A 17,314-nucleotide genomic window follows, 5' to 3' on the forward strand; every position below is an offset into this window, starting at 1 on the left:
CCTGTGGGTGTTATTTCTCTTATTTTTTAATGCTCCATGCAGGGAAGAGATGCGGATTAAAGGTGAAAAGTCAAGTTAATACTGTTCAATGGCACGCACCTGCCCTACCAAGGCAAAGGTATTCTCCTTTTCCTACTAGACTACATACAAGTTGTTACTTAGTTCTTCAGCAAAGGAAAAGAAAAATAGATAAGATGGGAAATTTGAAAGGAAGGCTGTTTTGGAGCAATAAAAACCTGCTAAATTGAGATTGATAAGACTGATAAATGCATAAAGCTCATGTCCAGATAAAAAATAAAAAATAAAAGAAAGATAAAGTAGAAATTCAAGAGGCCATAAAAGCATTATAATTATAAGAAATACTAAATGAGAAGGTAAATCACTGCTTTTTGTTTTTTTAATTTTTTTTATTGACACCTAACTGTATTGTGGGTTGCTATAGTTTAGTTAGGTCAACCTTTCTTTTTTATTTTTAGTCCTTGAACAATTTTTTGGTTTTGGTAATTGATTTTTTTTGTTTTGGTAATTGATTTTTTTTTTAATTTTATCCTTTCATGTTAAACTCACATGATTAATGTATAAAACTACCATCATTGAACTCCTATCTTGAAGATGAACTCATTTATACCAAAATTGACTTTTTTGTGATTGAAATGTGGCTAATTGAATTTTTTATTTTTTGTTGCCAAATTTTAATTATTCTCTCTTTTATCTCTTACAAATCAGGGATAGAAAAGTAATGAAAATAAAGTTTTGAGGATTGAAATATAATACTATAAACTTTTATGGTCCAAATGGTAAGAAAGAAGAAAATCCAGGGACTGAAGTTATTGTTTTACACATCATTGCCGCGCTATATTGACGTGAATAATGCTTATATGTCTCTAGATTCTATAGTTGAACATCGCGCGTCAATGAGGCTAAAGTGAAACCCTATTTTTATTTAGTATATAGTAGTGTCTATATAACTAAAAGAGGTAGGATTCCAGGGAGTCGACCCTTTATGTTTTTATTTTTTAAAAAAAAATCATCTTTTTTTTTTTTTAATTTATTTGGTTTTTTTTTCAATTTTTTTTTTCAATATTCAATTAATTTTCAATTGGTTTTTATAATTTATTTTAATTTGCTTTCTATGAGGTTATTGTAATCTCCAAAAAATATCTCAATATTTAGTAGATGTTCAATTTTATGAGTGTCTATTTTTGCTATCATCTCATTAAATAAAAAATTGTTTAAAAAACCAAAGTTGTTAAACCTATTGGAGTCCATAATCTAAGTTACAAGTTTGACAAATTAAGTCGTGAAACTTGTTGATTTAACATGTTACTATTTCAATATTTTTAAAAAAAGAAAGAGAGATGTCATATTGAAAAAAATTTAAAATCAAACCATGTTTTTTACCAATTGTCTAGGTTGCTTTTGGACTCGCCAAGTTGACTACGGCTCACCAAGGCAACGCCCACATAGGTTAATTTTAAACATAGGCAAAGTAAGGAGTTAGGTTGAGCGGTTTCAAGGTTGATTAATTATATTGAATTTAATAGTGATGTCAAATAATTCCTTGAAGCATGAATATTTTTTTATATATATCTTTTAAAAAGTTATTCAACTTGCAACTATCACGGACTAGTAAACTAGTGATATTACTAAACGAAAAGCGGTAATATCATTGGTGAGTGAAAATTGAATTTAATAAGGTTTAGAAATTTTCTTGAAATTCTAACTTTTTTTTAATTTTATCATATTTATTTTACTTAAAAATGATGTTTTATGTTGATTTTTTTTTAATTTCATTTTTTTTAATTTCATTTTTTTTTCATTCTTTTATTTCCTAATCCTTTTTGGAAATGTTGCGACATGAGAAATTTTATGAGTTCAACAAGTAAAGAGATATCCTTGTAGTTATTTATTAGGTACAGACACAAGAAGGAAAAAGAAATCCTAGATTATATATCTCTCTCTCATCCCTACGTCTATCACTTTCCTTTATCTTTTTTCAAAATAGACTTCAAAAAAATAAAAAAATATAAAAAATAAAAGAAATAACTAGCTGCTATTCTATATAATAAAATTTTATGGTGAGACCATCCATAAACATGAAGAGGAAATTAAAAAAAAATTGGTTACCCTAACCAATGGGAAAACATAAATGGAAGGAAAGGAAAATTGAAAATAAGATAAGGTTCTAGGTGCTTAATTGAGACTAGAAAGGTGGTCTACACTACTGTAGACTACTCTGTTGGTTGATCCAAGTTTTTTCACCATAAAACAATATTAAGATGACATAAGTGTTTAAAAAAAAACCCGAGAATTAAATCATTGATTTAACTAAGTTTAATAAGATCATATGATTTTGATAACATGAAATAAAAAAATACGATGACAATAAAATAAATAGACAAAAATAAAACTAACAATAAAAAAAGATAAAAAAAATTGACCAGAACCCAAATAGATTAGCATGCTAAATTTGTGATCTGGTTGTGATACTAGGACAACTCGATTGTGATACCAGGGCAACCCAGATATAGGATTGGGATAACCTATGTCCAAACAATCCAAAGATCTAATTGGAAAAAAAAAATATTCAAAAGAAGAAATGAAAAAAAAAAGATTCAAGTCAATCTGAGTTAATCAATTAACTTTGCAACCATGAACGTAAGATTGAGATAACCATGTAGATAGGAAAGCAAAAGGAAGAAGTTCAAAGATCAATTTCCAATAAATCAAATGTTGAAAGATGAGATTGGAAATTTTTTTTTTTGAAAAAGGACTAAAAAAAAGAGTGAAGTAACTTGTGTTAATATCTAAAACTCACAACCCTTGTCATGGGTCCGAGACTAACGTCATAGAAGACAAATCTTAAAAAATAATAAAGACCTGTTTGTTTTTGTGTTTTAAAAATGTTTTTGAAAAAATTGAATTTTTTTAAATTTTTGTTTCAAATCAATATTTTTTGGTATTTTCAGATTATTTTGATGTGTTGATGTCAAAAATAATTTTGTAAAAATAAACAAAATTATTTTGATATATTTTTAAACAAAAAATATTTTAAAAAGCAATAATAAAAATAATAATAAAGGATGAAACCGGGAGAAAAAGGGTAGTGAAAAAAGATCTAAAATAACACAAATAGCAATTAAAAGAATATAAACAAAATCTAACATAAGAATAAATCAAAATCAAACACTAATGGATGAAATTAAAAAAATAATTCAATTAGAAAAAAGATAAAAAGAAAATAAATAGCAATTAAATGAATGAAGATCAAATTTGATACCAAAATAAAATGAAACCAAATGACGAGGGATTAAATTGGAGAAAATATTAGTAAAAAATATAAAATATAAAATAGCAAAAAACAAAAAGACTAAATTGGAGATGGAATTTTTTTTAAAAGAGCATAAATAGCAATTAAAAGAATGAGAGCTAAAATTGATATAAAAATCAAATAAAACCAAGTGATGAGGCATTAAATTGAAGAAACAAATTAATAAATAAAGATAAAAAAAAAAAATCAAAACAATGAGGACTAAATTGGATATGAAAAAAATAATTAAAAGACACATTTGTATTTTACCAAGGAGAAAAGAGAGAAAGGAGGGGAGGAGAAGAAACAAATCCACTAGAGCCACACCTTACATTCGTCAGTGACATACACCCATCCACCGTGAAGATCTTTACGAGGAACCCCTGACACCATATGGATGGTGGTGTTTGTCTACTGAAGAAGCCCGCACACGCCTCTTGAAGGGTGAGGGCTTCTCTCACTTGCTGACATGAATGCTACACGCGCCTGCAATTTTTTATATATATATTTTTTAATTTATCAAAAGACCATACTTCTCCTTACCCAACATGATATCAACGAAAAAACCAACATGAAAAGATAAAAAAACCCCTTGATGCAAGTTATTTATTTTTTTGCTTGCAAGGGTGCTTTAGTAATTGCACTATGCTTTTGAAAAGAAAAAACAAAAAAAATACACCAATTGAAAGTTAAGAAAACTTAACATTTAAGAATATTTTAAACAATACACTATGTAAATAAAAAGTAAAAATATTATTATACATCATCCAAGTTTGCAATGACAAATTAATCCCATTGAAAATATAATTTTACCATTGAAAGCAAATTATATGAGTTTAACGATAGAGAATAAAATAATCATTTTACAGCGTGCGAGTCTATACTTTTAACAATAAAACACTATGAATGTGTTAAATAACATAGTATTACTTCATTTTCTTTATAAAAAAACATGAAAAATAGAGTTTTGTTCAAATGCACTCTTTTTACAAATTAGAACAAAAAAAAAGGTGTTTCTTATTTTACCATAAATAAAGCTAAAGTTGAAAAATATCTAAAAGATGCTCTCCAAATCTTCCACCAACCCACACCATTGAAAAGCCGATTCTCCTTTTCTTTTTCCATCTAATAAATTTGTTTGGACAAAACTAACCTTGTTTTTTTTTTTTAATAACAGTTATATCCTTATTATCTTAAAAATACATACAACAGTTATTTTTTAAATTGTTTTCTTAATAATATATTAAAATAATATTATTTTATTTTTTTAAAATTATTTTTTACATCGATACAAAACATAAAAAATTAATTTAAAGTTAAAAAAACAAAATTTAATTTTTAAAAAATATTTTTAAAATACAAAAACGCACTGCCCCAACATTTCAATATTCCGGGTATCAGCTAGTTTTTTGTGATGAGATTGTACATGTTTTTTGTTTTTGGTTTTTTTTTATTATTAATTATTTCGAAGGCTGTTTTCTTTTTCTCTTGCCAAGTAAAATTTGATTTCCGTTGCAGTCCATGTTTCATGTCGTCTGAGAACTAATGTTTGAGAATGTTCCATTTCATTTGCTCCCATTGACTTTCGATCCCACGTAGAGAGGACCTTTCAATTAATAACAACGAATTGAAAATGTTTGAGTGGAAAATTAGGTGGAAAAGTTTTCTCAGATTAATGATAAAAAAAATTTGTGCATGTTAAAATGTTAAGAATTTAATAAAAAAAAACTGGTTGAATTTTATCATTATTTTTATTTTTTTATTTTTCTTCAAATAAAATATAATATAATTTGAATATATTTTCTGGTTTTTGGATTGGAAAGATATTTTAAAATCTTAGGAATGAACATATTTTCTAATTTTTCCAAGAAGAAAAACTTGGAGAAAAATGAAAAAGAACAGGAAAAAATTATTTTCTTCAAATAAAATATAATAAAGTAAAAGTTTAAGGAAGTTTTTTTTTAATAACTCATAACATTAACCCTTTCTTTTTTTAAGAAAAAAATAGGTTTAGTTACATTTTATAGGATAAATTGGGAAATTAGCACTTAAAATATAATTAAATACTGAAATAGCATAAGATAAAAAATAACATTAATGAAATGTAGCATTTTTATTGAAAAATAACTAGACATTTGATAAAACAATTAGACTATAGCCAAAACATTGAGACCATTTTGGCTACCGTAAGGTTTTGGGTTATTTTCATGTTTTAAGCCCGAAAAAGTTTATAAAATCATAATTTTCGTTAATCTGAAATTTTATTTACTTTATAGTTTTAAAGAGTTAAAATATTTATAATTTTATCAAAATTTGGACAGAGTTTCCTCTATATAGAAACTATATCCAAAATTTTATCTCACTTAAAAAAACATGCAAAAAAAAATACAATAACCACAATCAACAAATCTAACTAAACTCAACATATTCTCATATTTTATAATCACAAGTAGCTCCAAGAATGCGCGCTCGCACACACATACATGCAAAATAAATATAAAATAATTCAACAATACAATATTCAAGTAATCCTAAAATATATAAATATAATTAATCCATGTATTTATATCTATGTCATTTATTGGATGATTTGAGCTCATCAATAGCACGACCAGATCCAACTTTTATTCTTGTCTGAGTGCCCTCGTCCTTTGCTGCGGTATCATTAAGAGTTAGCCTCTCTAAAAAGGTTTCAAGTCCAGTACGACAAACATTTAACCACCTAAATAATTTCTCAAAAGACTCCTCATGTGAACTAAAAAGATGCTCAATCATCTTCTATTTTGCAACCTATTCTTTGTTACATGATATTTTATACTTGTAATGCAATTTTATTTCATCATGCATGCTTGCGACTATCATTGAAATATTATTCATTACAAAGATTGATATAGTACTAACCATAGTTATCAGACCCGATCCGGGAGTTGACTCGGTCAAGGAGCCGGGTCCTGGGTTATACTTGTTGACCTGGGTTAACCCGAATCAACCCGGAAAAATTATAATTTTTTTTGAAGTTTTAATATTTCATATGAAAAAATTAAGAAATAATTCATCTGAATATAGGCTATAAATATTATAAATAATGAAGTTTAAAATATTATTTCAAAAGGTTTTTTATCTCACATTGAAAAGATACTATATTAGTATGTTATCTTTTTAAGTTGAAGTATTTAAACCAAAAAGGTTTTTTTATCCTACTTTGAAAAAACATAATTTTTTTCTGGTGAACATAGTATATATATATATACTAAAAGGTTTCAAATCTTACATTGCAAACAATTTTTTTTTTTTTTGTGAACATAGAATATATATACTAAAAGGCTTCAAATCCCACATTGAAAAAATAAAGCATTCTTCTAGTATTTATATAGTGAACTTTGAAAAGGATTAATAATCAACTAAAAAATATAAAAAAGAGGGGTTTCTGGCTAGAAGAAAAAACACATTTGAAAAAAAAAAACTTGCGTCTCAACTGAGTTTTGTCGGATTTTTGCTCATTCCGGTCTTTTTGTTACCCAGACCAGTCCAGCTACCGGGTCGATTCGCCATGCCAGTCTGAGTTTAATAACTATGGTACTAACAATAAAATTTGCATCAAGTTGATAGTGGTCTTTTTGGATAAAAGTCGAAATATATGTGTGTAACCCTTTTAACTTTGCTATCTCAAATAAATCCGATCTTTTTTTATATCCCCTACGCAAATACCGTTTATATTTTGGTGCTTGCATGCATTGTAATTGAACAAATATTGAGTTTGATTGTTGGACTTGATAATTAACTGAGTGTGCAATGTGTCATTGTTTAATGACATTAATCAATTGATTTTTACTACTTAATATGTGATCAACTTTCAAATCAGACCCTCTTGGCATATGTCTGTGACAAAATGATCAATCATATGAAACAACAAAACTAAATCTAGAAGCATCTTCAAATTCAAGAACATGAGGAATAATTTCATTTCAACATCATTATCAACATCATTTTCATTGTCACTAAATTCATCAACTTATCAACAATTCAATGAAACATGTAATTCATCATAATTCAACCACATTTATGCTCTATTGCATGAACTGTGTGTGTATTTAACTATATTATTAGCCAATTCCAACAATATATACAAAATCTCTAATTTGACAACTTAACCTATATCAAACACAACACATATTTAATTGAAATAATTAATTTATTATTAATTCAACTATATCAAATAAACTCTAATTGAATGTATATTTAACTGATTTAGCATTGATTCAACAAATCCTAAATTTACCATAAACTCTAAATTCAACCTAAACAATTATTTGATTTCAACTAAACCAAATACAAATTAATAGTAACATAGTATGTTTACCTTACTTATAGAACTACAAGAATGGTTGGGTCAACGGTGGTGGTAGCAAAAAGAATAATTGATTTTTAACGCAAAAACATCAAATAATATTTAGAAACTAGGATGTATTTGATTTTTTTTTTATTGATTTAAGGGTAAAATCTAAGTGTTTAATGATTTGTTTTTGGAGAGAAGTGAGGGTGGCAATGGTTTTTTCCATGAAAAATAGACAATGCTTGTATTCGATTTATTTAAATTTTAATTAATATAACACTTGTGAAATACAATTTCTTAAGTTATCATGTTTTAAAAATAATAATATATAATTATTATGTTTTTAAAAAATAATATTTAATACATGTCGTGTTTTAAAAAATACATAAAATCAAACTATAATATTTCAGCAATTTTTTTAAAATGATGTTATTGCTTTAAATTTTAAGTTTACTGTTATAATTTGAAAAAAAATAAAATTATAAGTTTGTGGAAAAATAGAATTGAAAGAAAGGAAGAAAGAGAATGCAATCGTCAAATCTCACTTCACTACCTGAAGATGATGAACAACAACAACATCAACAAAATCAAAAGCCACCATCATTCTCTGCTTTTGCTTCCCTTCCAACTCGCCCTGCTACTCAGTCAGTCTCTTCACTCACTCGCTCGCCCAATTTCTTTCTTAAAAAAAAAATTGTATAAATTAATTTTGAAGCTATTAAGTAATTAACGTTACAATGTATTTATCGAAAACAAAATTGATTGTAATTGTTTGCAGGAGTTGTTTACAAAAGTACGCTCCATTGGAGTGGACAGGATTGTTTGACAAGGAGGAAGATGTCTGCATTCCTGACTCCAATGATGTTAGTTTTGTTTTGTCTTTGATAGCTACTTTTTTTCCCCTCTTAAAATCTTCTAATGCTGTTTATCAATGTATAGGTATTTCATGTATACATGGCAGGGACAGAGGGACCTGTTGTTTTTTGTTTACATGGAGGTGGTTATTCTGGGTATGTTTTTTTTTTTTTTTTCCTGTAAGCAATACCTTCAGCATGAGCTTCGATTTTTGCTTAAAAATGTTAGTTTAAAATGTTTGGATAATTGAATTATAGATTTCTTTTAGTTTTTAAAAGATGTTACAATTGGGTTCCTGATGAAGATAAATTGTGTGATTTGTTTGGCTAGGCTTTCATTTGCGCTCTCAGCGAGTAAAATTAAGGAGAAAGCTCGGGTAGTTGCTATGGACTTGAGAGGACATGGAAAGACTTCGACTGAAAATGAGCTCGACCTTTCTGTTGAGGTATTGATAATTTTCTTAGTATTCAATTTAAGTGAAAGTGATAGTTTCCAACAGGGTCATGTAAGCAATTTGCTGGGTTTTATGCAGGCTATGTGTAATGATTTTTTCGCTGTAGTGAAGGCAATGTATGGAGATTCTCCTCCAGCAATTGTGCTTGTTGGCCACAGGTTGTGCTCTTTCTGCTAGTAATTTGCTTGAATTAAATCATATTACATAGTTATTAGGGTACTGCATAACTGGTAGTGAAGAAAATATAAAAAAGGTGCTACTGTCTCCACAATCACTAACCAACGGTCAATCTTATCTTTGTTGCCTGTCCTCAACTTCTGGAATGGAAGCCTTAGTGATTTTTAACTTTGACAAATTCATAGTTGAGCCATTACTCTGATAATTGCCAAAGATATGGTCTGCACATTCTTTTCCAATCCATTAATAAGAGGCAAAGGAAACACCTTGACGCTGCTTTTCATGTTTTTCTACTAAGTATTAACTCTTTTCCACACAGCATGGGGGGATCAGTTGCTGTGCATGTTGCTGCTAAAAGAGCGTTACCAAGCTTGGCTGGGCTGGTTGTTGTGGATGTCGTGGAGGTTTGCTTTCTCTGTAATAGCCTTGTCAATTTTTTTCTTTTTGTGATGGTCTTTTGTAACTTTTATTTGAACACTGTCATAATATTTCAGGGAACAGCTATGGCTTCATTGATTCACATGCAGAAACTCTTATCAAGTAGAATGCAGCATTTTTCTAGTTTGGAAAAAGCGGTATTTGAAATTCCTTCAGACTCCCAATCATTCCCATCTGCTCATTCCCTGCACAGCATGATTCTTTGAACATGTACCTTGAAAGATTTAGTAGTTAAAGGACTTTAGGCTATAAAGAGATGGAAGATTAAGAAAAAGCAGTTTTTTTCATCAACTTCTTACTCCATAATTCTCCTCTTTTTAGATGATGAAATTTGTTATTTTGGCGTGGTAGTGGCTTATCCTTGTCTGATGCTCATGACTGTTTTCTAGTTTTAACTTATTGATCAGTGACACGAACAAAAGCTAGGGTTTTTGAGATTATATGAAGTTGATGATGGAGAAGATCGAACATATTGATTTTCTATTAGGATTAAGCCTGTTAGGTTGGGATTTACTTCGCTAGTTAAAGGTTTCAACGTTCATGTTCTTACAAGCACTAGAAGAATTCGTCTTTTCCTTTTGCAATCCATGCCTCCCGGGACTTCTAGAAAATAGACAAAGAAACAGAAGCAAATTGTGAAGATCCTGAAAAAAAAACCCAGACCTTGTGCTTGAACCGCAAAATTAGTTTTAAAGCTTGTTATAAATTGAAATATCTTGTTTACAGGCTAGAGCGAGACCAGAAAAGCCTGCTCTTGGATTTCTCTTTAACACATAAAATATATGATCCAAATTCTTTTCCTAGAATTTTCTAAACATCAAAATACTAAAATCACACTTGGCCTTGTAATCTTCTTGTGGCCCTGCTGGTCAGTGACTTATAATTATGGTGCCTTAGTCAAGTGATGAGATTTTGTGTGGGTTTGCACTTACTCTTTTGCTTGATTATAATTGGAACATTTGCTCATTCAACATTTTGGTTTTTCTTTGTGCTCTAAAGGTAATAGACCATCATATTGAAAAACTGTTTTGTTTTGTTTTTACAGAGGATGGCGACTTTAAATTTATTTGGTGCCTTTGTGCATTTTTAGCATGATTGTTTCTTATGCTACACTAAGTTGACACTTTTAGGTTGATAATTTCATGTGAAGCTTATGCTTATTGTGGTGCTTTGAAGTGTTAATTAACTGGAAAGGAATGCTCTGTACAGATAGAATGGAGTGTCAAGGGAGGTTCATTAAGAAACATCGATTCTGCTCGGGTATCTGTGCCTACCACATTAAAATACAACGATGCAAAGAACTGGTGAGTACTTCCACTTTTATGTAAATATAAGGACAATGTGTAATCCTTCAAGAATTTGTATAATTCTTATAATCTTTCATATCTTGTAAACTGTATGCTAGCAGTTGCTGTTTTTAACGTCAAAATTGCTTGGCACTCTTTTCTGAATTGACTGACTAATTAATGATTTTGTGCTGCAGTTATGTTTATAGAACCTGCTTGGAGGAAACAGAACAATATTGGAGAGGCTGGTATGATTTAACTTGTAATTGAGATTCACGTATAAATAAATGGTATTGTAATGTGAATTTTGTACAAAAGTTCGAACATATGTAAATGAAACCAAAGCCTTCACCATGTACGTCTTAGGTAAATATTTGAATGCCATGTGCTTGGATGTAATTTTTCTCATTTGATATCTTTATCCCATAGAATTCCGTTGCTGAGTTGATAACACAATACTAGCTCATAAGATTTGTGATTTACAGACACCTGACTCTGCTGAGTTGATAACACAATACTAGCTCATAAGATTTGTGATTTACAGACACCTGACTCCTGCACACGCACATGCTCAAACACACCCAATATCTGATGTTTATTATATTATTTTTATATATTTTTTCTTCCTTTCCAGATGTGGTCATAATGTAGTTCCCACATAAGCACAACTATAAAGGATATGGCTTGATGTACATCTTCTTCAAATATAAAAATGATTGGTTACTATGCATATATTGCAGGTATGAAGGCCTTTCAGATAAATTTCTATCATGTCCCGTTCCCAAGCTCTTGCTTTTAGCAGGAACAGACAGACTGGACAGGTTTAATCCAAAGCTTGCCTCAAATAATCTATAGCAGGGTTTTAATAATGTTACTAAACATGATATCGTGGGCATAGAGAACAATGATAAGGATATTTACTTTTTATCATTCAGTTAATGTGATAAACTGTTCTTGGCCTGTCTTTGTGTTGCTTTTTGGGGGTCAAAGGAGTATCTATACTCATAATTTAAACTAACTCCATCCTTAGAAGTAATGCCTTCTGTGATGCAACTGTAATATATTTCAAGATGTTTTCTGTTCATACTTGCAGTTTGAAATGAGTAATGAAATTTTGTTGTCGCATGGAATGCCTATAATAAATGCAGCTCTCTACTGTCAATTGACTTCCAAATTGTGGAAGTATTCAAAAGATGGTGATATGAGTTACAGTCAGTCCTAGTGGAAATTCAGTGTATTCGGGCACAGTTGGAGAGAATTAAATAACATGTTTAAATTAGAATCCTTCTGTGGCGACTCCCCTTGTGTTAACAGATTTTGACTCCTGAAGGGATCATCTGCTGGGAAAATAGTTAATCATGCCTTTAGGAACCCTGAATTCAATGGATGTGAACTGCATGATGCATAGAGTTATGACAAGGAGAGGTGCTGCAAGAGGAAAAGATCAGAAGTTATTGAGCCTTGGTTTTTCAACCCTATAGTTGCTTGTTAAGTTTTCTTTAGCAGAGAAGGGTCTAATGAGTGACGGAAGACAGCTTTCTTTTAATTGTCAAGAACGTTAATTTCTACTTGAACAGCAGTTGCTATTTATTGATTCATCTCGTTTCCTAACTGCTTGTGAATTGACTAGAGATAGATTAGGATTGTATGGTATTCATCCTTGTGATTCATTGCATTAAATTGTTGAGATTCTCTTGTAATATCGATAAGCATTTGCTGTATCTCATTAAATTGTGCACCAGATCTCTTACAATTGGGCAAATGCAAGGCAAGTTCCAAATGGTAGTTGTCAGACACACTGGACATGCTATACAGGTCTGCATCTGCTACTTTACATTCACATGTCATTTTATCTGCCTTCTCTTCCTTCTGCAAATATTACAAGTGGTGTATCCCAAATTGTTGCAGGAAGACACACCCGATGAATTTGCGACACTGGTAGTTAATTTTATATCCCGTAACCGGATAGGTCCTCATGGGGTCGAGGTTTGCATCAATGTTCTTTCATCATCCTATGATCTAAACTTCCCAGAATAGGCATTAAACATTTGAAATACATGTTTTGCAGATACCTGGTCTCCACCGACCATCACAACCACAACAATGAATCAGTGGCCTGCGATGGACAAAAGAAGTTGACGGAAATGTTTTTACCTTGAGATGGATATGCATCATGCATGAATTGAAAAAAACTTTAGTAAATGTGCCCAGTTTGAATTACCTCATACATTTAGAAGAGTTGGGTTCATTGTTCAGCGAAGGAGGTGATTTTTTTTTCCAGCTTTTTTTCTTTCATTTTTGCCAATTTTTTTTAAATTTTAAATTTTAATATTTATTAGATTTTGAATTTGTTATTCAATTTACTTTCTATAAAATTATTACAAAGTTATTACAGTTTCAAATAAACATCCCAGTTCATGTAATCAATTAAAAAATAATTTTTAAAAAATAATTCTTAGACCTAGTGTAACTAATTATTAAGAAGTTATTTTTTCATATGTTCCTTTAGGAGTGAAAAATATGCTGGGACCCGTCTGATGTCGACAGTCCAAAGACCAGAGAGCGTTAACTTAACCGGAAGCGCACGGGTTTCCACATACAACCAGAACAGGCTAGCTTACGCCGATATTTGTATTTAATAATTCGCCTAAGAGGAAGCATATTCTCCTTTCTGAACTTCATTTTCACTGCCTTTTGTCTCTTACAGTTGTGCTGTCTTTTATTTCTGTTTTGATTTTATCCTCAGTGTTGATTACAAATCACTCAATTTTGCCAAAATATTAAGACAGTTAAGTCGATGGCGAGGGCATCCAAAGGAAAGATGTGATAATCCTATAAGTTTCCTAATGACATTTGAAATTAGGTTTTTGATAAATAAATATTGCCATTAAAGAAGGAATCAACTATGATTGCTTTTCTTAATTAGAGTTTGATTAATAATAAATTAGTACTTCGCCCATATTGAGAGTGCTGCTCGAATGAAGAATTGTTAAAATTTATTCTTTTTGGTTAAAAATTAATTTTTTTTTTATGTTTTTAGATTGTTTTGATGTGCTAATATCAAAAATAAATTTTAAAAATTATATGATTTTAATGCACTTCTAAATGAAAAATACTTTAAAAAATAATCGTAATCATACTCTCAAGTATCTTTTTCCTCTTTAGACTTTACGAACCACTTCCGTTATGAATTCATAAACAATCAACATTTAAATTATGTACACAAATCATAAAACCATTACCTTCTTTACTAAATAAATTGGGATTGTTTGTCCAGCTTCACTTCTAATTTTTCTTTTCAATTCAGTCCTTTATTTTTTTTCCTACTTCCCCATTTCTTTTTCAATTTTGTTATTTTTCTTCTGAGTTTAATCTTTAGATTTTTTAAATATTTTTCTAGGTTATTTTTGGATTGACCAAGTTGACTGGATCACGTCGAGACAAACTCTTACATGGTTTAGTTTTTAACTTGGGCTAGGTGAGGAATCTAGTTGAAAGGTTTTTTTCCTATTAATTTTATTTTTTTTAAAATTTCATCCCTAGATTTTCTTTATAAGTCGACTGGGCTGCCTTTGGACTGACTAAGATAACTGGGTCACGTCAGAACAACTTCTACACAATTTAACTTTAAACCCGAGTTAGGTTAGGAGTTGGATTGAGAGGTTTCAAGTTTTACCCACTTGGTGAATTTAATAACAATTTCAAATAATTTTCTATAACCTGGAATTTTTTTGTTATGTTCAATTTTTTTTTATTTAACCAGCAGTGCAACACAGGCTTGTAAAATAATATGATCTATAAGACTTCTCATATATGATTTACACAAAAAACTCAAACAAGTGACGATCATCAATGTAACAATGACTAGCAACCTCTTTGTTTATTGATACAATCCATATTGAAGCTCTATTCGGCCCAACCAAGTTGATGATGCTCTCAACCCAATCAAGTCAGCCTAGGTTCGGTTTGGTTCAAGGTTTATTAGGGTTGCATAATGGCAGCAACGTGAGGTATGTTTAGGCTTTATCTTGAGTCCATTATGGGTTTTAATTATTAGTCCTCTTAGTTTGGGTTTTATTTTTTAAATTGGGTTTATGGCAGCCCATTAGTTATTATTTAGGGTACATTAAGTATTTTGAATTTTAGTTTTAGTTAGGTTTTGTTTTTTCCCATTGGTTTATGATTTAAAGGGGGGGTTTATTAGAGTTATTTGATGAGATTATTTACAAGTATGTGTGTTTTAAATTTTAACAACCTTGTTATTTGAATCAGATTAATGTGTTTTTTTTTAGAATAACATCTATCTCTTTAGTTATAAAAGAACAATCAAACTTATCAAAGTATAACTAACTTTGTGACATTCTTTCTATACTTGAGGTTTTTGGTTCATATAATCAATGGGTCCAAGTTCATTTCAATATCTTTGGTTATCTGATTTAGGTAATCTTTGGGTCAAGGTTCTTTTTGCAATCCAATTTTTAGCTTTTCGAGTTTGTCATTTGCTTCATTGTGGGTTCAAGACTCTTTACTTTTCGGGTTTGTATCAGAGCTTCGCTTTAAAAATGAGTGTTATCTATCCTTTTAACTTTTTATTGTTTAGGTTTCATTTCACATCTGAATTCTTTTGTTTTCTCATGTTCTTTACTGTCTAGATTAGTGTTTTAGGATCTTAAATAAAAAAAAAGTTTATATTCTATCCATAATTGTCTATTTAGGTAAAAAATAAGAAGCAAAATCACAAAACACAACAAGGCTATTACAAATCAAGTTCTGTCAAGAAATTACAAGGTTCAAGTTTTTGGTTCATAAATCAATTTCTTACATAGTTCATTGGTTCAATTCTTTAGGTTTTTTATTTCCAAATTTATAGCTCTGTCAGTTTGGGTGTATAGAGTTCAATATTGAATTTGGGTCAGATTTCTTATTCCCATCGTGTTTTATCTTATTAAAAGCCTTTTAAGTGAAACACAAGAGAAGTGAAAACACGTGAGGGAGTGAGTAAGGATATAATTTTGTTACCACTAACATGAATGTTTTTAGATTACAACATGTGTTTTAATGAAGCATCACCACTAAGAGGGAAGTACAATCAAGATTTTAGGTTTTAAGCCCTACAATAACAATTAGAGAGGATGACTTTGATGTTTGGTGAGGTGCAACCAAATGTAGAGGTAAGAGGCCATAATTGCTAGTTTGCAAGGTAGGGCAGATAAGATGCACAAAAGACATCCTAATCCAATTTTTGTTGAGGGCGTTGATGGGAGGGATGAGAACTATGATAATGCATCAATAAACCATGGAGATAAGTTTCAACAACCTAAAAACCAAAGGGATGATGGCTTTTAACATGGTGGTCAATTCAGCTATAGGGATGATTTTGGGAATCTTAGGCATCGTGATAAAACAAGTTTTAGTTTAATTCTCTATTAAGAAATATTATGATAAGGTGTTATATGATCAAGGGCAACAACAACAATCTTAGACCTTCTAAGATATTGATTTCGGCTATAAGGGGTTCTTAAGCAAGGAAAACATTTGTTATAGGCTATTTAAGTTGATTCATGCTAAACTAAGTTATTAATTGGGTTTTGTGCTCTTTTTATTTTTTATCATTAATTTTGGACTTGTTTAGTTTTAATTTGGGTTTTATTTTTTAAATTGGGTTCATGAAAACTCATTAGTCATTGTTTAGGGTTTATTAAGTATTTTAGATTTTAGTTTTAGTTGGGTTTTCTTTTGGGCATTTGATATATAATTCAAAGGGGGTTTATTAGAGTTATTTGATAAGACTATTTAAGTGTTTGTATGCTGTAAATTTTGGTAGCCCTGTTATTTGAATTGAATTTATATGTTTGCTTATCAAAGAACAATTAACTTATCAAAGTATAATTAACTTTGTAGTGTTCTTCCTATACTTAAGGTTCTTGGTTCATATAATTAATGGATCCAAGTTCTTTCCAATATCTTTGTTTCTTTGATTAAGATAATTTTTGGGTCAATGTTTCTTTATTGCGGGTTTAAGAGTTCATATAATTTACATCCCAATATAACAACACATAAAAAAAGTGAAGACCAAAGTAAAACACAATAACAAGTAGGGTAGTACAATTGTAAGAGTTTAAAATTTAGATATTTATATGAAACTTAATTAAGAAGTTAGCATATTTTCACAAAGGAGTTATATAATTAATTTAACTACAATTAAAAAGCATCAACCTTTCACTATGCGAATCCATAGTGAGAGGTTGATTTTGCCCTTAGTGGGCAAAGTTAGCTATAGGGGTATATGAGTTTTTTCCACGAGACTTATCAATAATTATGTTAAAGAAGGGTGTTAATTAGCAATTTTATGTTTTTTCTACAGTGTAATTACCAAATAACCCTTAAAAAAATTCCCTTTGGTTCAGGGGCTTTTCAGGTTTTTTTCTATTTTTTATGCATGTTAATTACTTAAATGTCCC

General features: G+C 29.9%; 1 protein-coding gene across 2 annotated transcripts; it reads left to right on the plus strand.

Annotated features, from left to right (window-relative positions):
- Positions 1-8,130: 8,130 nt before the first annotated feature.
- LOC18104347 (uncharacterized) lies at positions 8,131-13,651 on the plus strand. 2 transcript variants are annotated; one of them, XR_002977297.2, is made up of 14 exons: positions 8,131-8,287; positions 8,422-8,506; positions 8,583-8,653; positions 8,829-8,943; positions 9,031-9,110; positions 9,449-9,533; positions 9,624-9,704; positions 10,777-10,871; positions 11,051-11,101; positions 11,594-11,674; positions 12,596-12,668; positions 12,762-12,839; positions 12,922-13,117; positions 13,363-13,651. XR_002977297.2 is itself a non-coding variant. In XM_006376109.3 (13 exons), the coding sequence occupies exons 1-13, from the start codon at positions 8,169-8,171 to the stop codon at positions 12,958-12,960; spliced, it is 1,053 nt and encodes a 350-aa protein (XP_006376171.1). In that variant the 5' UTR covers positions 8,131-8,168; the 3' UTR covers positions 12,961-13,259. The 2 variants fall into 2 exon arrangements, 1 of the variants encoding a protein (XP_006376171.1); XM_006376109.3 differs by lacking the exon at positions 13,363-13,651 and having other exon boundaries at positions 12,922-13,259.
- The last annotated feature ends 3,663 nt before the right edge of the window (positions 13,652-17,314 follow it).

This window comes from Populus trichocarpa, chromosome 13, assembly GCF_000002775.5.
Source record: "Populus trichocarpa isolate Nisqually-1 chromosome 13, P.trichocarpa_v4.1, whole genome shotgun sequence".
NCBI classification, from domain to species: domain Eukaryota; kingdom Viridiplantae; phylum Streptophyta; class Magnoliopsida; order Malpighiales; family Salicaceae; genus Populus; species Populus trichocarpa.

Coding starts and splice junctions, on each gene's coding strand:
- LOC18104347 (XM_006376109.3), top strand. CDS start 8,169: ATGCAATCGTCAAATCTCACTTCACTACCTGAAGATGATGAACAACAA. Junction 9,705..10,776: donor TTTCTAGTTTGGAAAAAGCG/GTATTTGAAATT, acceptor TGCTCTGTACAG/ATAGAATGGAGTGTCAAGGG. Junction 11,675..12,595: donor GGAACAGACAGACTGGACAG/GTTTAATCCAAA, acceptor ATTGTGCACCAG/ATCTCTTACAATTGGGCAAA.